The sequence below is a fragment of the Balaenoptera physalus genome (assembly GCF_965194825.1).
Source record: "Balaenoptera physalus genome assembly, chromosome: 11".
Taxonomy (NCBI): Eukaryota; Metazoa; Chordata; class Mammalia; order Artiodactyla; family Balaenopteridae; genus Balaenoptera; species Balaenoptera physalus.
Genome location: NC_138896.1, coordinates 106105476 through 106130286, shown reverse-complemented (window position 1 = coordinate 106130286; position 24811 = coordinate 106105476). Strand labels below are relative to the sequence as shown.

Genomic DNA, 24811 nt, shown 5'->3' with positions numbered 1-24811 from the left:
TGTGCAAGTTCCTCTCCATGGCTCAGTTTCCCCTTCCATAAACTAGGACACCGATCGCCACCCTGCTTCCTGCCTGGTTAGCGTGAGGATCCAGTGAGCTGAGCGGGGAAAGCTCTGTGCGGCTGTGATGGCCTGGTGTCCCCTACTATCCCTCCCACCTCGGACCCAGGCCCTTGTAATAGCAGGAGCTTAGGAAATCTGGGCTGAACTGAAGTGGAAATCCAGTTTAGCAAAGCCTGTGGGTGCAGCGGCCCTGGCACCACCGGTGACTCAGCAGGGCTGGGCTTTTTGGAGAAAAGCGCTAAGCATTGCATTTCCTTGTAGGAACAGCCTCAGATGGTGGGGAGGTGGGGGCCACCTGAAAGAGGGAGGCCTACGGGCCTCTAACCGGGGCCAGGGAACGGGGGTTCTCTGTTAGGGCAGGGGATGGATTCGAGTCCATCCGTAAGCTGGGAGACCTTGGACAAGTCACTTGTCTCTGTGAACCTCAGTTTCTTTCTGTGTAAAATAAGACTTGCAGGGGTGAAATAAGATCGCAGGGATTGTGCCATGTGCTCTTTCCTCTCTCTGCTTTCTTCTGTCTTCACTTCTCCTGTCTCAACTCCCCGTGCTCCATCTTGGCTCAAAGGAGGTCACATTGCTGTGAACTTGAACTTTCAGAAGCCCCTCACGGCAATCCCTCTGCCTGATGTCCCACCACTAGTGCGCTGTCCTTTTGTCTTAAGCATTGCCCTACACACTGATCTTAGAGTTTTAAATTTTTACAATTCTGTTTATACTTTCTTACAGCAGAAATATGGGTGGAGGAGGATGAGGCAAGGACATTAAAAGGAGAAACAGGGCTACCTCAGGTCCTGCCTCCGTGATAGTTCTATTTCCCCTCCTGATGGATCAGTGTGCTGAAAAACTGCCCGAGGAGGTTCCCTGGGCTCTGGGGACACTTGCTCAGGGCTCCAGCACTAAATAGAAGGCAAGTCAGCATCATTTGCATAACACTCGATGACTGTTAGTGGCTTCTTTCCTGGTGCTAATGACAGAGGCCTGGGAAGAGGTGCCAGCATCAACAAGGACTGAGCAACTACCCTTGCTCAACCACTTACTAGCTGTGGCCCTGGGCAAGTTTCCTTGCCTCTCTGTGCCTCAGTGTTCTTACCTATAAAATGGGCACAACCACAGTGAGCCCTGATAGAGTTGTGGTGAGGCATATGTGAGGCACATGTGTCATGTGCTCAGATCCTTGCCTGGTAGATAGGAAGCACTTATTTGTTATTGTCTTCATCATCATCAGTATCATCATTTTTGCTTTCTGCCGGGCCCTGTGCAGGGCACAGGTGACAAAGATGAATCAGCCATGGTCCCTACCCTGGCTGGTTAGTGATCTAGTGGAGGAGACTCACCCTGGGTGTGTCAGACCCTCTGCCGGGCCCTGATTGGAGATCTGAAGGTGAACAAGGAACAGTGGCCCCGGCAGTTGTGCAACAAGGCTCCTCCCTCAAGAAGGAAGAGTCTGAAACAAGGCACAGCTGATGAAGGCTCAGGAGAGCAATGTGCCCTCTGGGCCTCCCCCAAATCCCATCCTTCTTTAGAGTTGCTTCGTGCCAACTGTCTCCCATGTGGGCCAAAGCCCCTCGCCTCTGTGCCTTTGCACACAGCTCATCTGGCCCTTCCAAACTCACCCGCAGCATTCCCTCCTTCAGGAACTTTCCCTGGCTGACCCTGGTCTGATTTGGCCCCTGGACTCCCATGGGACTACCCCCTGGGTCTACCATGAAATTCCTTGAGGACAGGGCTGCAAATTGTTCACCACGCTATCCCCAGTGCTAGCACACAGTAGGTGCTCGATTAATGTATGAAGGTAGGGGAGGGAAGGTGTATCAGTCAGAATTGTGTTCAGCTACAAATGCCGAGAATCCTGACTATAGAGGTTTAAACAAAATGGGGTTTATTTTTCTTAAATAACAAGAAAACAGGCAGCTGCTGTCAAGGGCTCATCAGCTCAGTGACCCTGCATTTGCTTTGGCCTTTCCTCATGGTCACAAGATGGCCACTGTAGCTCCTGCCATCACCTTCATGTTCAAGAAAGAAAGGAGAGGCAAGACACAGCACCAACACTGTTGGCCTCTTTGGTCAGGAGAAGCAAAACTCCTTCCCAGAACCCCATCAGGCTTCTCACTTCTTTTTGGCCAAAACTGGATCACATGGCCACTCCTAGCTGGGAAAACAAGTATCTACTTGATATGGAAGAACAAAATTCAGTTTTGCTCACAAGCAAGAAGTCCAGGGGTGACAGAGCGGGGAGAAGGAATAAGGGAGTGGGGGTAAGGAGGGTGGGTACTGGTTAGACAACCAGCAGAGGTCTTCATGAAAGAGGTGGTATTTGCGCAGTGCCTGGGAAGTCAGATACAATTTTGGTAACAAGGAAGAATGGCATGGGTGGAAGTCTGGAGGCTTGAAAATGCTGAGTGTCACCAGGGGCTGCCACGTGACCGAGACAGCTAGAGCAGGAAAGGTAGGACGAGCTTGGCGGACTGTCGGCGTATTTGCTGTCAGCCAGCAGCTCTGTTGCCCCCGTACGGCTCTAAGTCTCTTCCTCTGCTCCACCTGAAATTCCACCATGAGAGATGATCTCAGCCAGTGAGACATACTGGACACCTGCTATGAACAAAGAGTCCTTTTCAAAATATAAATATGCCCTGAAGGCTTGTGGTCATCAGTCATTCATACCTGGATTTTGATTCATTTTATTGGCTAGTGACCTCCTAATGCTTAGCTGAATTCTGCCCTGAGAAATAGGAATTTTTATTCTAGAAAGGGGTAATGGAGCCTGGGCCCTAGGAGATGGGAGATGGGTGGGGCTGGGGCTGGACCCCGAATGTCCGAGGGTCATAGGAGGTCTGTAGAAGAGGGAACTCACACTCACCAAGCCCTCCTATGGGCAGGCACTGGCCATCTTTCTTCTCTAGGGTGCTGCCATTGCCAGTTCGCAATTGAGGTAACTAGAGCTTGGAGAAGGGGCCTGTCCTGCCAAGGTCATCTTGTGCACAGGTGATGGAAGTGGGGTTGGACCCTGGTCAGTCTCACCCGAAAGCATATGCTGTCTTGTTGCCGCGCCCCGTCATAATAATGATCGTCATCTCAGCTGGCATTTGTTCAACCCTTGCTCTATACCAGGCATTGTTCTGAGTGCTTTATGGGTTTTAAGTCATGCCATTTTCACAGCAATACTATGAGGTAAACACTATCATTGTCCCCATTTTACAGACGGGAAACCTGAGGCACGTAAGAGGTTAAGTGACTGGCCCAGAATCCCATAGCTACAAGTGTCAGATTGGATTCACAGCCAGGCAATCCAGCTCTGAGGCACGGGGAAGGATGCTGCCTTGTCAAGGTCTTGTGGTGGATTAAGAGTAGATTCTCTACTAACAACAAACAAAACCCCACAGAGTCATAGATACAGAGAAGAGATTGGTGGTTGCCAGAGATGGGGGGTTGGGGGTGGGCGAAATAGGTGAAGGGGGTCAAAAGGTACAAACTTCTAGTTACACAATAAAAAAGTCCTGGGCATGTAATGTACAGCATGGTGACTATAGTTCATAATACTGTACTGCATATTTCAAAGTTGCTAAGAGAACAGACCTGAAAAGTTGTCATCACAAGAAAAAAAATTTTGTGACTATGTATGGTGACAGATGCTAACTAGACTACTGTGGTGATCATTTTGCAACATATACAAATATTGAATCATCATGTTGTACCCTTGAAAGTAATGTTATATGAGCATTTTATCTCAATAAAAATTTTTAATTAAATTAAAATTTTAAAAAAAGAGTAGATTCTCTAGACCAGTGGTTCCCAAGTAGGGGTGATTTTTGACCCCAGGAGACATTTGGAAATGTCTGGTGACATTTTTGATTGTCACAACAACTGGGGGGGGGTGTTACCTGCATCCAGTGGGGAGGCCGTTAAACACAATGCATACACCGGCAAAGGATCATTGGTCCCAAACGTGGGGAGCGTTGAGGTTGGGAGCCCAGGTCTAAACTTGTTAGAGAGGAGTGAGTCTACCTCCTCGTGGAGTTGAGGCCTTAGTCTCAGAGCTGGGAGGAGAAGAAATGGCGGAGGGTGCGTCAGAACGAAGCCTGCACAGCGTGGCTGAGATGCTGTAACAGAGACCGAATCCCTGGGATCACATAAGAGAGAAGCTCATTTCCTGTGCACATAGCTGACCAGAGACAGGTCCAGGTGTGCAGACGGCTTCGTGAGTGAGGCCTTTCAGGGCCCAGATTCCTTTGCCTTGTTGCTCAGGTATTCCCTGGGGTGTTGGCTCAGTTTGCGCGATTGAGGTTATTCTCCACCCCATGTCTGCATTCCAGCATACAAGAAGCAGGAAAGAGGAAGTAGAAGGCACAGAAGTTTATAAGCCCAGAGCTGAAAATCGGTTGTTAAACACACCATTATTAAATTAAATTCTATAAGTGTATAAATAACTAATTTATGTTTAAAAAAAAAGGTTAATAAGTACTCAAAATAAAAAATAAGGTAAATAAGTTCCTAATTTATTTTACTACATTCTGCCCATTACCTAGGCACTTGAGATTTTCACATCTGTTTTATCTGTATTGTGGAATCACTGTGTAATGCTGTGTTCCACTGCCCATGCCTTCCCAACTTTGCACTCCATGACATCACACAGGTATCAGTCACAGAGATCAGTAAACTCTACAAATCAGAGCTTGAAGGTTTGCTTTGTCGATTGTCTAAATTTAAGAAAGTGATCAAGCAAATGTTAATAATGGAGATCAAACCTCAAACCTGTAGGCATTACATTACGCCTGTTGCCATTACACTGTGAACAATACAAAAAGTTGAGAAAATATTCTTCCAGAATTTGTAAAGTATCATTCGATTCAGCAAAGAAGTTGCTTATATCACTGACAAACTATGACGACAAAGGCATTTGTTGTTTCCCTTTCATCTTACTTGTTAACATGAAAGAAGTTATCAGCCAACATTCACGTCGGCAGTGCTCTTGTTCATCCATGATGTGAGCAACTTCTTTTCTGAATTTGGTAGTGATTGAGCATTTATTTGTAGTTTGATTTTGTGACACTATTGTTGGTGATAGATTTGTAAAAACTGATAGTAGATTTTGCAAGAAATTCCAAGTCACACTGAAGTTAGAGGTGTATGAAATTCACAATAAAGAGGACTGTATTTTTATTTTTTGTAACTGTGTGCTATACATTCTTTTTAAAATTTTATTTATTATTTTTTTTTATTGAAGTATAGTTGATTTACAATGTTTCAGGTGTACAGCAAAGTGATTCAGTTATACATATACATATATAAGTATTCTTTTTCAGATTCTTTTCTATTATAGATTATTACAAGATATCGTATATAGTTCCCTGTGCTAATCATTAGGTCCTTGTTGTTTATCTATTTTATGTATAGTGGTGTGTATCTGTTAATCCCAAATTCCTAATTTATCCCCCATACATTCTTTACATCAGTAAAATTTACAGCAGACATATCTGTGTGTGTGTATACTTTTTCCCCCAGAACCCTAGAACATCTGTCAGCTCACCACCACGCACATCCCCTTCATTCACGGTCTACTGGCAGGAATGTGAGTCACATGGTCCCAAGGCCATGCCTAGCTTCAAGGGATGCTGGGAAATACAGTCTCTAGCTGGGGGCCATGTGCCCAGCTAAAATCAAGTCAGCCCAACCATGGCAGCCCCGTGTATTTTCCCCAGAGGAGAGCACCAGCTCACTGAGGTTAGCCGTTTAGATTTTCCAAGGCCACACTTATGGCCTTCTCATGGCCTCATCTGAAGGCTGGCTTCGAGTTACCACTAGCTCCCACTCAGAATTTCAGGAAAGCACAGAGTATGGTGTCCTGAAGGGACAGATTCCCAAACCTCATTCTGCACGTTCAAGTGCCTGCTTCCTGCCCCCGCTTTACCGTTTGCATCTATAATCCTGACAGCCATACCAGCAGGGCTTGACTTTGAGCAGTTTTGTGCTCCAGACCAATGTTTGGGGTACATTAAACAGAATGTGGGTTCTGGAGTCCCAATTCATGCAAATCTCTTCATCTCTGTGAGCCTCAGTTTCCTCCTCTATAAAATGGGGATGATAAAATTTACCTTGCAGGGTTATTGTAAGAGTCAAATGAAACAATCTTTTGGGAAGTTTTGTTGTCTAGAAACTGCAATTCAGGTGTGAAGTAATTAATTCCAATTCCTAACAGACTGGTTTATCATCAGGCTCAGATGGAATTACAGACACATAAGCCCTTTGTAAAACTGTTAACTACTGTACTGGTATAAGGTGGCATATTACATTTTTAAGTAATGAAAAATTATTGGTTATTTTATTATAACAAAAGAAATACTGACATAGAAAACAAACTTACAGTTACCAAAGGGGAAGTGGGGGGAGAGATAAATTGGGAGTATGGGATTAACAGATGCACACCACCATATATAAAACAGATAAATAACAAGGATTTACTGTATAGCACAGAGAACTATACTCAGTATCTTGTAATACACTATAATGGAAAAACAAAAAACAAGGAAAAGAAAAGCAATACTGCTAAAAATTTAGAAAATGCAAAGTAAAAATAAGAAACTAAAAATACCCATAATGCTACCACTCAGAGATAACTACTATTTATATTTTGTTATAGCTCCAACAATTATTAACTCGTGGTCGTGTTTGTTATATTTGGACCCCCACCTATGCCCTCCAACTCCCTTATTCAAATAATCAGATTATTTTGAAGCATGTCCCAGACATCATATAATTTCATCATAAACATTGCAGTATTTATCTCTAAATACTTCTTTCTAAATACTTTAAATAAATATAACCTCAATACAAATATCACACCTAAAAAAATAAATTCTCTAATGGAGGATGTTGATAACAGGGGAGGCTATGCACGTTTAGGAGCAGGGGATATATGGGCAATCTTTGTACCTTCCACTCAGTTTTGCTGTGAACCTAGAACTGCTGTTAAAAACTAAAGTCTCTTTTTTAAAAAATAAGCTCTTAATAGTATCAAAAGGTGATCATTATTCAAATTTCCCTAACTGTTTATTTCTTTTTTCGTAAATTGTTCTTGTACCTTTGAATACTGGATGTTTATATTTTTCTTATTTATTTGCTAAGCTCTTTATATATTAAAGATATTAACTAAGGTAACATTAATTACTATTGTTATTCCTCCAGGGAAGGCCATGGAGACTTCAGGATCACTTCAAGACCACAGTCGAGTCCACGGAGAATCAGAAGATCTAGACCGTATGTTTGCTCTCTCTGACCCTCTGGGCAAAGCCACATGGGAGGTGAAGTCCAGCAGTAGGTGGAACAGAAGACCCTGCTCAGTTCATGCGGCACAATGAATGGCCCAAGTTACGGTTGAAACCTCTAGAGAAGTAGTGACTTTACCCACACGCACGTGTGTGTGCTTGGTCCAGTCTGTCCCCCAGTACTCTCTAGCTGTGTGGACCCTCAGTTGCTCCCCAAATCTCAGAGGCTCTGGGGGCTTGGACTGGCACTAGGGAGAGTCCTCAGAAGGTGGGAAGGGTCCTGCATGGCCCCAGAATGGGGAATGGGAAGGTTTAGGGCTTGATCGGATCCCACCTGCCCTGTAATTTACAGAGAATTTTAAATTGGCAACTGCTCTACAGGGTGTAGTGGTCTCTTGGGAAGGATGGAGGGCTTAGAAGCCCCTCTCTGGGCTCCATATTCAGAGAAAAGTCTGCCTTTGGCCTTCCTAGAGCCTCTGGGGCCTCTGAGAGCCCTGGTCTCCTGCACCTCCCACTGACCCTAGGGGTTTGGGAAGAGTGTCCCAGCGAATTCAGCCACTCCTGGCTCCCCACATCCAAGTAGACCCCTAGGGAGGCCTGGGTGGTCTCTGGGGTGGGAAGGGCAGGAAACACTCATCCTTGCCTATGTGTGCCTCCCAGATGGAGAGACGGATTTCCACAAGCAAGACCAGGAGGCTGAGCTCTATTCTCAAGAAGAGGATGAGAAAGGCAAGTCTTCCTCCTCTTCATCCTCCTCCTCCTCATCCTCCTCCTCAGGTAAAGCAATGATTTCATTAAATCTATATCAAAATATTAAAGACAAGCATTTACATGGAAAAACCAATCTCCTGGACTTCCCTGGTAGCGCAGTGGTTAAGAATCCGCCTGCCAATGCAGGGGACATGGGTTCGAGCCCTGGTCTGGGAAGATCCCACATGCCGCGGAGCAACTAAGCCTGCGAGCTACAACTACTGAGCCCGCGTGCCACAACTACTGAAGCCCACACGCCTAGAGATCGTGCTCCGCAACAAGAGCAGCCACCGCAATACGAAGCCTGTGCACCGCAACGAAGAGTAGACCCCGCTCGCCGCAGCTAGAGAAAGCCCGCGCACAGCAACGAAAAGCCAACGCAGCCAAAAACATAAATTAAAAAAAAAGAAAAACCAGTCTCCTGAACCTCCCACCTCAGTACTGCAGCTCTATTTTTCCATGTTCCCTTCCAGAGCCCACCTCTCTGTACATGTAACTTGTACACAGTTGTAACTACTATATAGGGACTTCCCTGGTGGTCCAGTGGTTTAGACTCCACGCTTCCACTTCAGGGGGCACGTGTTCGATGCCTGGTCAGGGAACTAAGATCCCATATGCCACGTAGTATGGCCAAAAAAAAAAAAAAACCCAAAAAATTACCGTATAGACAATTTTGTCCTTGGTTTACAATTTTTTTTGCTATCTTATCCTAAGCATTTTGCCATGTTATTCCATAATATCTTAGCGGCTATTTTTCATGCTTCCCAAGTAGCCCTCAAGTGACTGCATCTCATGTAAAGGAACGTTTAGTTTGGTAGGAGAACTTGGGAATCAGGGGCAGTGCATGTGTCCATTCAAGCAGCCTGCAGGTTCATACCGTTTCTTTGCCACTAACTAGCTAAGTGTCCTTGGGTAAATTGCTTAACCCTGTATGCCCTGGGGTCCTCATGCATAAGATGGGGATGATAGCAAAAGTTATTATCTCATAGGATACCTGTGAGGATTACATTCTACACGTGCAAAGGCTTAGCACCTATCAGATAGTAATAGCTCTAAAAATAACTGCTGTTGTTAAGATTCTCCCCCTCCCCCACCCCAGTTTGTCATGCTCATGAGCATCCTTGCACAAAAGCCTTTACTTTTTGAATTTTTCATACAAATCAAGTCTTACATACCGACTCCCACAAGCTCTTTAATGGGTTTAGAGGGATGAGCATCTCTAATTGGACTTTGATACAAATTGCCGCATGATTCTCTGACAAGAAGCAGAATGTCTCTCTACTTTTAACTCAAAAGGTAAGGCTGAATTTATAGCAGCAGCAACATCACAGCTAGCATTTATTGAGCACTTACTATGTGCCAGGTAGCGTTCCAAGCACTTTATGTGGAATAACTCAGTTAATTCTCATAGCGACCCATGAGGAAGGCACTATTGTTATTCCCATTTTACAGGTGAGGAAACCAAGGCCAGTGAGGTTTCGTTGTAGAAGAGCTTCCAGAGGCAGGGGGGCTCCAACAGGGGATTCTGTCCCTTTGTTTGTCCTCGCTAGGTGGGAAGGGACATTCTGTCTTCTGATTCTGATTGACGCTCAGGGGTTGCTGCTCCCCCACAAATGTTCTCCCCCAAGTGTGGCCATAAGTTCCTTCCTTCTGGCCTCCAGAGTACATACACATGGGACTGGGCATAGTTAACAAAACAACACTAAGAGAAAGCAGCAGGAAAATAAACACGGAGTCCTAGAAGCATCGAGACAGACTGACATTCAGGATCCTGGTCTCTGGTCCTACCCTGGTTGGCCTGCTGCTGGAACTCAGACCCTGCCCATTCTTCAGGCTCAGATGGTGACCGTTAGTCCTCGGGCCCCAAACCTGGGTGCCTCCCAGCAGCCCCCCACCTTCCTCCACTTGAGGGCCCTAACTCAGAGTCTGGCATCCAGCACCACTCTCCCTACATAGCTTTTTGTTCTTAATGTATCCTGTTTGGGTTTTTAAAAATATTTATTTATTTATTTATTTGGTTATGCTGGATCTTAGTTGCGGCTCGCGGGCTCCTTAGTTGCGGCTTGCCAGCTCCTTAGTTGTGGCATGTGAACTCTTAGTCGTGGCATGCATGTGGGATCCAGTTCCCTGACCAGGGATCCAACCCGAGCACCCCTAATTGGGAGCACGGAGTCCCAACCACTGCGCCACGAGGGAAGTCCCTATCCTGTTATTTTTAAATTAAAACTTTTTTTATTATAAAAGATTACACATGGGCACATTGTAGAAAATATGGAACATACAAAGAAGTAGAAAGAAGGAAAAAAATCATCCTTTGCTCTGTTAGATAACCACTAAACACATATTAGTGTATCTTCTTACATTTATTCAATAAATATTTATTGAGCATCAACTATGTGCCAGGCTCAGTGATGGATACTGGGGACACCGGAAACAAACGTGATTCTTTCTGCCAGAGTTAATTTTTTAAACAATTGAATTAGACAGCACACAGAAAAATTATCCTCATTCTTGACAGCATACAATTCTACAGTACCTTTTATTAAAAAATTATATAGTATGCATAGGGAACTATATTCAATATCCTGTAATAAACCATAATGGAAAAGAAAAAAAATCAATCTTTGAACAAGTTTGAAAAATTATATCTCATGAATATATCATGAAGAAAGCTAAAATAATATTCATGTGAATGTTAATAGAGATTGTCCCTGTTGGATAGAATTTGGAGTAATTTTTGCTTTCTTGTTTTCTGTATCGTTTGATATTTTGCAAAATATGATGAAAAAGCCTTTTGGGGGCATTGATTGATATTTGTAAAATACAGAAAAGAAGAAAATAGAAGCCACTCAAAATTCCATCTCTTGAGATAAATACTGCTGTTGTTATCTTGATGTACTTCCTGATACCTCTTTTTCTGTGCCTGGAGATATGAGATCACATACGCACTGATTTTTTTTTTTTTCGCACTGATTTTTAAGCACAGTTAACTTGGTTTCCTATAATTTAAAAATTTATCCATGATAGACCAGGAGGTCCCCAAGCCCGCTGAGGGACATCAGGACTGCTGGGGCCCTCTTGGTCATCCTGAGGAAAAGGGAGTCCTCCGGACCTGAAGCCAGAAACTCCTAGGCCTGAATCCCTGGAATGCTGACCAATCCAAGAGTGCAAACAATGTGGTCATTCTTCAAGGCTTAATCGAGCTCCTGCTCCAGGCGGGGCAGCCTTAGGACAGTGATACCCAGGCCTCGTCCTTCAGGAGCTCAAGGTGGTTGGAGGGATGAGCACCACCAGGGACCCTCATGCCCACTGTGTCAAGCACAGACAGTTGATGCTATAGAAACCCCAGGGGAGGGTGGGCAAGATGCGTGTGAGCTGGGGCAGCTGGAAAAGCCCTTCTGCAGGAGGTGTGACATCGGCTTAAGCTTCAGGATCAGGGAGCAAGTGGGAAGGGCATTCCAGGTGGGAGACAGAGCACGAGCAAACCCAGAGTCAGCGTGGCATTGGTGGCATCACAGAGATGATGCAGCCCCCATGCTGGGCAGGAGGGAAAGCACCTCAGTAACACGATACTTCACAGGACCTTGTCTTATCTTAGTGAAAGCCGTATTGAACATAGTAAGTGATTTGTCTGAGGTCACACAGAAAGTTCGTGGCAGTTCCTGTTCCCTAACCCTCAAAGCAGAATTCTTCCCCCAGACCACACTCCTCACGTAAACTGAATTCTGAGAACCGACACCAGAATGAGGTATTCCAGGCTCGATCCAGGCTGAGCTTCTCCCACAGCTTGTGTTTGTTCCCTGCAAAGAGCAGCAATGAGGACTAGCACCCCTGAGTAACTGGAAAACGTTGGCAGAGACGGGGGCTGGTCTCCCCTGCAGGGGCAGCTCACCCGGTAGGCAGTAGGCCTCACCATTTCTCTTTTGCCCACTTGGCTGATGGCTGAATTTCTCAGTGGGCCTGAGCGTGTCCGGGTGAAGATTTTTTTTTAAATAAATAAATACATTTATTTATTTATTTATTTATTTTTGGCTGCGTTGGGTCTTTGTTGCTGCGCTCGGGCTTTCCCTAGTTGTGGCGAGCGGGGGCTACTCTTCATTGCGGTGCACGGGCTCTAGGTATGAGGGCTTCAGCAGTTGTGACACACGGGCTCAGTAGTTGTGGCTTGCGGGCTCTAGAGCACAGACTCAGTAGTTGTGGCACATGGGCTTAGTTGCTCTGCGGCATGTGAGATCTTCCCGGACCAGGGCTTGAACCCTTGTCCCCTGCATTGGCAGGCAGATTCTTAACCACTGCACCACCAGGGATGTCCCCCGTGTGAAGATTTGTTCCTTGCAGCGTTATTTATAGTAGGGCAACAATACAAACAACCTAACGTCCAACAACAGCAACACAGAGTGGTGATGCTATACCCTGTCCTGGTCAGAGCCCTGGTCTTCATACATCTCTAAAGTGAAAAAGAGAAATTCAAATCATAGAATTTGTTTAATCTCATATACACTTTGTAAAAATTCACACATACATGATTGTAAACAAGACTGGAAGGAAAAATATCAAAATGTTAATAGTGGTTATCTCTGGATGGTTAAATTATAGGTGACTTTTATTTTCTTGGTTTTTTTTTTTGAATTGACTTATACCATAGATATTTTACAATAATCTTGTTTTATTTTTATAACCAAAAGAATATAATTTTGTTTTTTTAAAAAAACAAGTTTAATAAATGTTAGCCTAAATTGATTGTGGGAAGAAAAGAACTTGGGGGAAAGAGCCTGGATTAATGCCTAGTACAGATCCTGGCACACACAAGGTGTTTAATAAATGCTCTCATGGCTCTGGAGCTGAGCTCTGGGTTTTATTTCTGGAGATAGAAATGATTAGAAATGCAGGCCTTGGTGACAGACCTGGGTTTGAACCCTGGAATTTCTGCTTCCTGTGTGACTTTCAGCAAATAACTTAACGTTTGTGAGCCTCAGTTTCCTTATCTGTAAAATGGGGAAGGAGAGGTACTAATACCTTGTTCACAGCATTTCCAAGAGGATCAAATGAAATATTAACTATAAATTACCTAGTTCAGTGTTGGTGCATAGTAAGTGCTCAGTAAATGGTGACTCTTATTACTGACTTTGAACGAGGCCCAGGTCATCTCAGGCCCCCAATTCTTCTTTAGTCAGCTGAACACAGTCACCTCAGGGTGTGTGAGGGGCGTCAGACAGAGCAGCAGGAAAGCTCTTGTACAGCTGTCTTGCCTCTTGAAGAGCGCCCACCTCACCCGCAGCGCAAGGACTGTGTTACTTTTTAAGGCTTCCGACGCCAGGAGAGGGAAGCCACTCTGGGGTGCTGTGACTGGGGGGGGCTGACTAACAGGCTTTGTCTACACCCAGGTGCTGAGCATGGGGAGCCTGACGTTTTGAAGGATGAGCTTCAACTCTATGAAGGTGATTGTCCATTGGCTTTGGGGGAAACAGAATTAAACAAAGGACACGAAGGCTTAGGGCTTTGTTGGGAGGAAACAAGGTGATGAGGGTGTTTCATGAGCTGAAAGTTCTGGGCAGATACAGGAGATGTGGCAAGGTGAGTGGTTATAACATGGGCAGGTGGCGGTGGGGGCAGGCATTTTCTGCCACAGTGAGACTGTCTTGGAATCTCTTCTGATCTATAACCCTGACTTGCAGGTTGACTGTGACCAGTCACCCAACCTTTCTGGGCCTCAGCTTTCCAACCAGCAAGATGGAACTTAATCAGTACCCTCTCTCTTGGAATACTGGGTTGTTTAAGCATGCAAGGGAAAATTAAGGACCTGATTTCTACAAAACTCAAATTATGGAGTAATTGTTTCTAAGCATCATGATTTTTACAGCAAGCAGTTATAAATATTATGGCACTTTGCTTGGTAGCACTTTGATGAGATGGAGGAATTTGTAGGAATGAACCAGTTTGCCAAAAAGCCTCATAAATGAACACTGCCAGATAAGAAAACCTGTTTAACTTTGTTTAATCCAACATTTACATAATCTGCTTAGTCTCCTAATGCCAGATAATAACCCAAGAAATACAACGGGAAACACATATACATTCAAAGAAATAGAAATGAAATATCTTAATATTCTGCATCAAGGTATTACCAGTGGCTGCCACTGGGTGGTAGCATTGTGAGTAATCTTCATACTATTTTCTTTCATCTACATTTTCTGATTTTCTTTTTTTTTAAACAAAATCAGGTATTATGTAATTTTTTAAAATGTTGTTAAGTAGTATAAGAAAGTTTTCACTGAGTGTAAAATGAGAGAGAAACTGTTACATGTACATACATTTTAAATGTTTTTTTCTCATCAAAAAGTAAGTCATGTTCACTGTAGAAAACGTAGATATCGTCACGTACTTGTGAATTAATTCCCCCAAGTAATGAATTCCCCACCGCCACCCCCCCGCCCCCCGAGACACCGGAGGTACTTGGTAATTACACTGCCAGAGTCTCATTTCATGCCGTTCTTGGTTTGCCTTCTGTACCCTTGGTGCTGGCGTCTCTGGTCACTTGCAGACACTGGTTCCCATTTGCACATTAGCCTAAACATAGTTCAGCATACTGAGTGTTTATTGCCATGAGCTGAGTGCCCCCTTCAGGTGTTTGTGTCCTGGGGCTGATCTGGAGGGCGGAAGTGTACAGAGTGGGGACTCCTGCCTGCCCTTGAGGGGAAGAAGGTGACAGGCTAGGAGAGAAGTCACTGGGAATAGAGTAGGCACCAAGAACCCGAGGGTGGGGACTTCCCTGGTGGTTCAGTGGGAAAGACTCCACGTTCCTAATGCAGGGGGCCCGGGTTCGATCCCTGGTTGGGGAACTAGATCCCACATGCATGCTACAACTAAGAGTCTGCATGCCACAACTAAAGTTCCTGCGTGCCGCAACTAAGACCCAGCACAGCCTAAGTAAATAAATAATTAAAAAAAAAAAAAAAGAACCAGAGTGTGAATGAGGTGGGAGGGCCACCCATGCCAGATTAAAGGGAAGGCTGCATCTCAGGGCAGGTATAGGACTCGATTCACCCTAGGCAGCCCAGACAGGAGCTCCACACTGGGGTCAGGGGCCGGAGCCCCCACGGTACAACCCAGCTTGACTTCCACAAGCTCAGGGCCTGGTGGGGCTGGAGCCACGTGGCTAAGTGTCCTCACCTGCATCTGGATAGGAATGAACAGGCACAGATTGCAAACTGGTGGCCTGTGTGTACAGATGTATATTATCTGGCTCACAGAGTATCTTTATTATTATTATTATTGTTCTTAATATATTTCATCACGTCTACAACTAACAGTTTTTCACATCTTGAGATCTATGAAATCAGGGTGCCTCTTAAAATCACTGGCAACTTGCAGTTATAATTGGCAGTAGTTTTCCTTCCATAAAATGATATCATTCTCACAAACCATGATATCTTTGATTCGATGGAATATGAATTGCCAGCTTTTTTTATAGTCAAGAAGTTTATGTAAAAACCTGAATTTCTGGCTTCTCGTGGGAAATTAGAAGACCTGTAACACGGGGCAGGCATTGCTGCGGCAGCTTTCGGGGGCTGCAGGGTGGTGCCTACCCCTTTAGATGAAAGAGGAACCCTCCAGTTTGCTCCAGTGCCCCCTGCAGATCAATGGAAAGTCTCTGGGTGAGAGAGCTCCACTTCCCTGCAGTGTAACTTCTCCCCACCTAGAGGATGCGAATATGCAGTCACTGATTTCCCTTCTGTGCAGGTGCCCCCGGGGAGGTGGTGCCGTATGAGGAATCAGGTGAGTGTCTGATAGGGGAGAGGGGTCGTTGGTACTGGTGTTGAACGAGGTCTGGGCACTGTCTTTCCCCCAAAAGAGGCAGCTACTGTCAGGTGCACGGCTGTGAGAGATGGGACTCCAAGTCTGCTTGGGGCCTGGGGCTCTGACCTGGGCTCAGCAAGCAGGCGGGGCTGGCAGTGGCATGAGACAGGGGGCCAGTGGAGGTTAGAAAGGGGGTCCAGGCAAGAACAAAGGGATTATTAATAACAATCTATAGATAGAAAGATCCCCTGGGGGCTGGAGAATTCAACAGGGGCGTTTTCAGAGGTCACCTGTGGCACTCGTTAAGGACCCAAGCTGGCCTGGGCACTAATGTTGAGTTTCTAATTTCCAGGACTCCGAAGGAGAGGCTCTAACCCAGAGAGTGGTAAATATGCAAGCTCCCAGAGGAGAGCGGGAGGCGGCCTGGATTCCAGGGTGTGGGATGGGACCACAGGCAGCCTGGGGGGGAGGGAGATCAGTCCCAGCAGCAGTGCCGTCACCAGCCAGAGTGTCACCGTGATCCAGGAAAGGGGCCTCTGGGCTCAGGGGACGTGGAACAGAACAGACACAGGCCTGTGGAGGAGGAGGGCATCAGTGGGGGTCCAAGGACAGCTACCCCACCTTCAAGCTTTGCCCTGACCAGTCCTGCAGTGAGTGCCCTCTGACCCAGGAAATAGAACCTGGAAGAGCCATTCTCAGTGAGGCAGGGGAGCGAGAATCCCACCAGCTATCCTGTGTCAGAGTTAAACCCTCGTCTCTCTCTTGTTCCCAAGGAGAAGTGGAGCCCTCCCAGTTAAGAAGACTAAATATAAAGAAGGATGGTAAGGAAATTGAGGTTCCAGGGCTGCTTCTGCTGTCTGGTCCAGATTTCTCTGGGTAGAAAGTCAGCTGGTGGCCTGGAACGGCAGTAATCATGGCCCACCTCTGCTGCGGGCCCTGCAGTTTGCAAAATCCTCAGCTTAGAATCACCTTGAGAAGGTGGTACAATGATTCCTGTTTTGCAGATATGGAAACTGAGGCTCAAGGACGGGGAGTGGTCTTACAGCTAGTGAGTGACACGACTTGGGCTTGGATCCTGGTCCTGTGCTCTTTCTGCTGTACGCCGAGTCACTAGGATGATAAACGTCCTCCAGGCCTTATGGCCATAATGGGGAGCTGGGAACAGGCTGGGCCGAGGAAGCTGTGAGGTTAGATTAGACTGGACTCTAGGGAAGGAGTGACGAGAACGGGGCGGGGGGAGGACCGCCTCGACTCCCGGCCTGGAATCGTGGGGGCTTCGGGGAGGAGGGTAAGGGTGGGAAGGGAGACCATGTTTTTTGGGGGGGCTTTTTGGGTTTTTTTTTTTTTACCGCATTGCAAGGCATGTGGAATCTTCTTAGTTAGCGACCAGGGATTGAACTCGGGCCCAGCAGTGAAAGCCTGGAATCCTAACCACTAGGCCACCAGGGAACTCCTGAGACCATGGTTTTTGTTTTGTTTTTTATATATAAATTTACTTATTTATTTTTGGCTGCGTTGGGTGTTTGCGTGCAGACTTTCTCTAGTTGTGGCGAGTGGGGGCTCCTCTTTGTTGCGGTGCTTGGGCTTCTCATTGCAGTGGCTTCTCTTGTTGCGGAGCGTGGGCTCTAGGGCACGTGGCTTCACTAGTTGTGGCTCACGGGCTCTAGAGTGCAGGCTCAGTAGTTGCGGTGCGCGGGCTTAGCTGCCCCGCGACATGTGGGATCTTAGTTCCCCGACCAGGGATCGAACCCATGTCCCCTTCAGTGGCAGGCGGATTCTTTACCATGGGACCACCAGGGAAGCCCTCTAGAAATATTTTGAGTTGTTCAAAAGCCCGCCTTTAGGGAGTGGGAGACCTGGGTCCGAGCCCCTGGCTCTGCCTCCATCCAGCTACATGAACCGGGACGTGCTGTCGAGTTGTCCCGGGCTGTGAAGTGAGTCTCATCCCACTAAAACCGAGATTCCCAAAGCGCAGGCCATGTCCAGGTTGCTTCAGGACGTGGCATTATACCCCCAAGTGAGAAGGTGACTGCCCTTTCCCCTCTCTTTCTCTGCTTGGAGCCCCCGGGCCTTTAGTGCCACCCCGACTCACTGCCCTCCGGACACAGAGATCAGGACGGTGCGCAGAGCCGTCTGCAGGCAGCAGGCGGGTAGACCTTCACCATCTTGCTTTATGGGCCTTCTGTTTGTTTTTAAGACATGGGATCCTAGTTTTCCACTTAGCGTTGTGACATAAAGTTTCTTTTTCAAGTAAATCTATTTAAGGAAAAATAAGAATCTGCTTAAAGAAAAACGTTAAGTAAATAGTACAAGCGGTCCTTGGGTAGCATGAAATTGTGAAGGTCATAAGCAGTGCTACGTAGAAAGGGCAAAACCCACAAAGGTGGTGTGTGGATGGCTGAAATCAGAAAAAACAGACAAGCGTGATCTCCTAGGTCCCTCCGGCTCCAATACACCTTGGAGTCCTTATCCTGGCCTGATCTCTTCAGCCCCCAAAACTTCTAGTTCCCTAAAACTTGAAGTTCTCTTCCCAGAAATTCACTCACCCTCCTCCGCTCACCTGGTTGAACCCTTCACTGTACTGGGTCTGTGCCTTGGTCCCACCTTCTTACCTGTCTCATGGCACGTGAATGTGTGCACGCACGCGCGCACACACACACACACACACACGCACACAATCTTCCCTTTCATCCAACTCCTACTGCCTTGGCTGTCTTTAAGGCTTAGCTCAAACTCTCGTTCTTCCATTAAGCCCTCCTGGACTGCCCCAGATATGGTGAGTCCTGAATGTTTATGACATCTTAGAACTGCATCCAATTCCACAGTGTGGGTACCTTATAATGTATTTACCATTCCCCACTTGATAGATGTTTAGGCTATTTCTAATTTTTTGCTCTTTCAAACTAAGCTGCCCTACCCATCCAGCCCTCTGTTTGGTCTTACATTTCTCTGCAGTCTCTCTCTTTAAAAACACTTGTATTTTCTAAGTATTTACTCATAAGAAAATGGGGGAAAGATCCAGGGAGAAATTCTCTGCTAGGAATTCATTTTGCATTTCTTTTTTTTTTTTAATTAATTTATTCATTTATTTATTTATTTTTGGCTGTGTTGGGTCTTCGTTTCTGTGTGAGGGCTTTCTCTAGTTGCGGCGAGCGGGGGCCACTCTTCATCGCAGTGCGCGGGCCTCTCACTGTCGCGGCCTCTCTTGTTGCGGAGCACAAGCTCCAGACGCGCAGGCTCAGTAGTTGTGGCTCACGGGCCTAGTTGCTCCGTGGCATGTGGGATCTTCCTGGACCAGGGCTCGAACCCGTGTCCCCTGCATTAGCAGGCAGATTCTCAACCACTGCGCCACCAGGGAAGCCCCCCATTTTGCATTTCTGAAGATTTGGGTGAGGAAAGAGTTTTCACCCCCACTCTGTCACATCTCTGAACAGACCTAAGCCTGATGCTTTCTTAAATGTTAAGTCTAGTTCTGCATGACGTATTTTTTTCCCCTAAAGGACAAATTGATTTCAGAGCCAAGAATGTTCTAGAAATACTCTTTTGATTTTCCCCCCAGAAAAAAAATAACAAAAACAAGACCAGAAATACCCTCCTCACTTCTGTTCACTTGCCTTCCACATGCCACCTGACAGCAGCGATATGTAGTATCACTCTGCCTTTTACCATTTACAAAGCACTTTCCCCTCCAAGACCCCCAACCATCCCTCTGTCAGTGGTGTAGAGGTTGCTCTCCTTGATTTATCAATGAGAATGCTGAGGCTCAAAGGAGTCAGGACACTTGTCCAAAGTTCACAGCACATCAGTGGCCAAACTGGACTAAAGTAAGACACATTCCGAGCAGCCTTGGCCACTCAGAGAGCCTGCGTCGTTCCAGGGAACCGTCTCTGAAGTGTCCTCTCTTTTTTCTTTTTCTTTCTTTCTTCTTTTAAAAACCTTTTTGGCATCTCCCCATCGCAACCCTCTGCCTGGGTCAAGGCCCCTGTGTTCTCTCCCCTGATGACTCCCGCAGCGCCTGGCAAAGGGCAGGGGGGCCTCCTTCACAAACCATCCCTGAATTCCTGCCCAGGGCACAGGCCCTGCCTCCCAGGTACTCTCTCTACCTCCGTTAACTACTAGGAAGAGCCTGCAATGCTGCTTCTGGGCACCAGGCCCACGGAAACGCACACACAAGGGCACAGACACATTTCATGTGCAGTGATGTTTGGTGCAGAAAATCAGTCCCTTCTAGCTTCCTCAATGGGAGACTAGTTACATAAATTAGGGTAAGTTTATGCCATGGAACACTATGCAGCCATCAGAAAGAACAGGGCAGGGGCTTCCCTGGTGTGCAGTGGTTAAGAATCCGCCTGCCAATGCAGGGGACACAGGTTTGAGCCCTGGTCCGGGAAGATCCCACATGCCGCGGAGCAACTAAGCCCGTGTGCCACAACTACTGAGCCTGCACTCTATAGCCCGCGAGCCACAACTACTGAGCCCGCGTGCCACAACTACTGAGCCTGCGCTCTAGAGCCTGCGAGCCACAACTACTGAAGCCCGCGCACCTAGAGCGCGTGCTCCACAACAAGAGAAGCCACCGCAATGAGAAGCCCACACACACCATGACGAACAGTAGGCCCTGCTCACCGCAACTAGAGAAAGCCCGCGCGCAGCAACGAAGACCCAACGCAGAGAAAAATAAATACATAAATAAATTTATATATATAAAAAAAAGAACAGGGCAGATCTGTATATGCTTGGAGATTGAAAGGATGGCCCCAATCTATCAAAGAGAGGAAAACAAACGATAGAGCAGCAGGTACACAAACTGATCCTGCTTTTGTTTTTTTTGAATGTGCATATATATACTTGGAAAAGTTTTGTCAATCACTGCTTGCTTTTAAGGAGTTTAGGAAGGGAGAATGGAGCAATGTGAAACTTTTAAACTAGGCATGTGCATTTTTTACAATTGTATTTAGCATCATTCGACAAATAAGGTGTCAGACACCTCTGCATGCCCGGCGCCGCTTTAGATGATGGGCAAAATCCCCAACCACCATCCTACAGAGTGGGTCAGAGAATAAACACAGCAATGAAATCCAGCAAGTTGAGTGGTGATGAGTATTAGAAAAATAATAAAGTGAGGTGAGGGCTGAAACGGGTGGGGCTTGGGGTGCTGTTTTAGTTGGGCTGGTCAGGAGCAACTTCTCTGAATAAAGCTCCCTTTGAGCAGAGACAAGAATATTTTAATTAATTAAAAAGAGAGAAAGAAGCAAACAGTAATCTTCACCTCTGCCTTTACAGATGAGTTTTTCCATTTCATCCTCCTCTGCTTTGCCATTGGGGCCTTGCTGGTGTGTTATCACTATTATACAGGTGAGTGGGGGGGGGGTGAGAACGGGGGGCGGGGGTCCAGACTTGCAGGCTGACCATTCTCTCCCTCGCTGCCCCTGCAGACTGGTTCATGTCCCTTGGGGTCGGGCTGCTCACCTTCGCTTCCCTGGAGACCGTTGGCATCTACTTTGGCCTGGGTAAGACCCTCGCACACAGACTCTGGGAGGGCAGTGGCTGGGCCGGCCGCAGAGGCTTGCCAAGGGCTGGAAAGCCACGACCTAAACTTTTTGTAAAGATTTCTTTATGCTCGTGTTTGCTTCCTGACCGCTTTCAAGGTCAGTGTGAGGTCGTTGGCAAAACCCCATGGAAAAAATGGGCAGCTCCATAAAAATACAACAAAGACAGTTTAAAGTGGCAAACAAACAGAATTAGCCAGATACTGAAAACAAGGCAGTTAATGGAGTGAGGTACTGAATTCGCCGAGCTTCCTGGCATTGTTATTGCTGCTCATGGTTGTTTTTAATAATAAGAACTCAATACCATTATCTAAGCTTAACCTGCAGCCTGAAATTCCACCATCAGAGCTTTGTTTGTACGAGCTTTGTTCAAGGGCAGGCAGGGGGAGGTCTGACCCCGGATCCCTCGAGGGGACACAAAGCTCCATCACCTTTCTCTCCTCCGTTCCTGACAGTGTACCGGATCCACAGCGTCCTGCATGGCTTCGTTCCCCTCTTTCAGAAGCTTAGGCTGATAGGTAACTTTTACATTCTTCTATGTTCACTTTCTCTCCCTACCAGGGTCTTCTGTTGCAAATGAGGCTTAGCATACTGGAAAGAGCACAGGGCCTGGAGTCAGGGGCTTGGGTTCAAGTCCTGCCTCCTTCCATTTACCATTTCTGGGGCTCTAGAGCCTCTTTTAGCCTCGGTTTCCTCAACTGGAAAATGGGTGTAATAATACCTACAGCACAAAGGTGTTGTGAAAATCAAGTGAGGAATGGATGTAAGAGTCCTTAAGTCTGAACCATTGTAGGAAAGTGGAGGGGACCTGGGTATTCCTCATTCTCTCATAGAACTTTGCACCTCTCCAAACAGTATCTTCTCTGTGATTTTATTTGCCCAACTGGGGGTGAGAGGGGGTTTCAGTTATCTTACACTTGGCTGATGAGGAAACTCATTAGTCAGTTACACTCATCAGAGAGGTAGAGTGACTTGCCCAGAATCACACAGCTAGAGTGGCTGGGCAAGGCTAAAGGAGATCCTCTTTCTTGACCAGCAGCTCTGTGTCTACCATTAAATCACAAAACTGAGAGGCCAGGGGCTGTGTGCTTCCGTGTCGTGAACTTTTGTCTCCTTTAATCCATCTCATGCATAAAGGGGAAATTTGTTGCAATGGCTGTGGGTCATGACTGCCTTATCCCAGCTATGAGGGGTATTTGGGCATCTGGGGTAATGGTGGGGAGGAGGCCTGGCTGCCTTCAGAATCCCATGCCATCCTGTGGGCTTTGCCTTCCAGGCTTCAGGAAGACCGACTGAGACCAGTGCCAGGTGGGCAGCCAGGCCAGGCCCCGGTGTGACCACCACTGCATCCTTTCAGCCCACGAGGATAGAGCAGCGTCCTGGGAGACGCGCGGGCGGGCCAAGCTAGAGCAATAAAGAGAGCGCTTTGCCTTCCATGTGGTCTGAACATTGGCACCAGCTGGGCCAAGGTGTCCCTCGGGCAGTGTTGGCACGCAACCCAGCTGCCAGGATGGCAGGAGAGGGAGGGTGCGGGCCTGGGCCCTTCATGGAGCCTGGATCATCAGGAGGATCCTGGGACATCACTCCTCTCAGGAGGCAGTAGGAGACCCCTGGGCCCTGCAAGCTGTAATCTGCCTGGGCTTGTGAATTCTCTCAAGTCCCCAGGCCATCCCGGGACAGACAGATGGTCCACTGCCCTGAGGCAGGGAAGTACGACGTCAGGCCCCTGGGGTGAACCTGATACAGGTGAGATTTGGGGGAACTAAATCCACAGCATCCAGGTCTTCCTATTACCTAGTGCCAGCCCTGCTGTCCTTGGACTCCATTAAGATTCAAATAAACATTCTCTTCCCTGGACTAAAAAGAGTCAGCTAAACATTCCTTTCAGTTTCTTGAGTGTGAGAATACGTTTGAGGTCTTCTTTGACCCCATCTAGTCAGAGGGGGCACCTTGTCCTACTGGACAAAGTATAAAAGGGAATAAATGCAAAAAGCCCCTCGTTTTAGGTCCAAGACTTCAATTGCACAGGTTTGGAATAGGAGACGGGGTTTTGCAAACGTTCTTGTGAAAAACATCTGGAGCCGGTAGGTATTCTCAGCTCAACAAATACCAAAGAAGTGAGATAAGAGCACAAAAAATCCATTGCAAACTCGGGTTGTGTTAGTGGAGGTATAGAGTCTAGACTGAAGGAGGTGATAGTAGGTTCTCTCTTGTACGCAGCCAGACCACGCCAATAGAATATGTTCTAGATTGATATGTCAAGAGTGACAGTGACAAACTAGAGAACACACAGAAGAAGAAACTAGAGTGGGGATGTAAAGAATAATTGAAGAAGTGACAACTCTTCGACTTGCCGAAGAAAAAAATGGGGCCCTTTACCGAGCTCATGGACTCTGGAAGACACTTTCTCAAGTGCTTGCGATTGTCCAGGTCCATTATGTGGTTTAATCTTACAACAGCCTTGAGATGTGTACATCATCCTCATCTTGCAGATGGAGAAGCAGAGACTCGAGGAGTTGTAGTAACTTGTCAAGTTCCCACAGCAAGTCAGTGGCAGAGCTGTGAGTGGAACCCAAGCCTGTGTTCTCTTTACAGAGCTTGGCTAGTCCAGTCCCCCACCCCAGGCAGAGCATCCCTGAGGCAGCTGCAGTTTTTTCCCAGTATTTCCCAGATTTGGGAGTTCTCAGAGTTACAGAATTGTTTTTTAATTTTTAAAAAATTTATTTTATTTATTTATTTTTGGCTGGCATTGGGTCTTCGTTGCTGTGCATGGCCTTTCTCTAGTTGTGGTGAGCAGGCTTCTCATTGCGGTGGCTTTTCTTGTTGTGGAGCACGGGCTGTAGGCATGCGGGCTTCCGTAGTTGTGGCACGCGGGCTCAGTTGCTCCACAGCATGTGGAATCTTCCCAGACCAGGGCTCGAACCGGTGTCCCCTGCATTGGCAGGCGGATTCTTAACCACTGTGCCACCAGGGAAGTCCCCCAGAATATTTTTACAAAGTGAGAAAAAGAGGGCTGCCAACTCCTTATCTTGCCAATTAAGGAAATAAAAATAGCAAAAAACATCAACTGTCAGCATCATTTTATAACAGAAAGGATAGTCCCGCATCAAAAAAGCAGGGAAATTGTCATCAGAAACAAAATGGGGCTTAAAATGAAAAATGAGGCTTCCCTGGTGGCGCAGTAGTTGAGAATCTGCCTGCCAATACAGGGGACGTGGGTTCGAGCCCTGGTCTGGGAAGATCCCACATGCCGCGGAGCAACTAGCCCCGTGAGCCACAACTACTGAGCCTGCGAGTCTGGAACTTGTGCTCCGCAACAAGAGAGGCCGCGACAGTGAGAGGCCCGTGCACCGCGATGAAGAGTGGCCCCCGCTTGCCGCAACTAGAGAAAGC

At 46.8% G+C, this 24811-nt stretch overlaps 1 protein-coding gene across 9 annotated transcripts in view; it reads left to right on the top strand.

Annotated features, from left to right (window-relative positions):
• The window catches only part of TMEM40 (transmembrane protein 40), a 31102-nt gene extending 8250 nt beyond the window's left edge, over nucleotides 1-22852 (top strand). Inside the window, exons 1-11 of one of the 9 annotated variants that reach the window (XM_082415807.1) lie at nucleotides 790-970; nucleotides 7243-7314; nucleotides 7983-8099; nucleotides 13457-13510; nucleotides 15813-15848; nucleotides 16222-16254; nucleotides 16643-16690; nucleotides 21153-21224; nucleotides 21305-21379; nucleotides 21874-21936; nucleotides 22695-22852. In XM_082415807.1, coding sequence (XP_082271933.1) covers nucleotides 7251-7314; nucleotides 7983-8099; nucleotides 13457-13510; nucleotides 15813-15848; nucleotides 16222-16254; nucleotides 16643-16690; nucleotides 21153-21224; nucleotides 21305-21379; nucleotides 21874-21936; nucleotides 22695-22714 — 582 coding nt within the window. In that variant the 5' untranslated portion in view covers nucleotides 790-970; nucleotides 7243-7250 and the 3' untranslated portion in view covers nucleotides 22715-22852. Of the gene's footprint in view, nucleotides 1-789; nucleotides 971-3273; nucleotides 3389-7242; nucleotides 7315-7982; nucleotides 8100-13456; nucleotides 13511-15812; nucleotides 15849-16221; nucleotides 16255-16642; nucleotides 16691-21152; nucleotides 21225-21304; nucleotides 21380-21873; nucleotides 21937-22694 lie in introns of those variants that run through there. The other 8 variants (XM_082415810.1, XM_082415811.1, XM_082415809.1 and 5 more) reach the window with 8 other exon arrangements.
• Nucleotides 22853-24811: the final 1959 nt, after the last annotated feature.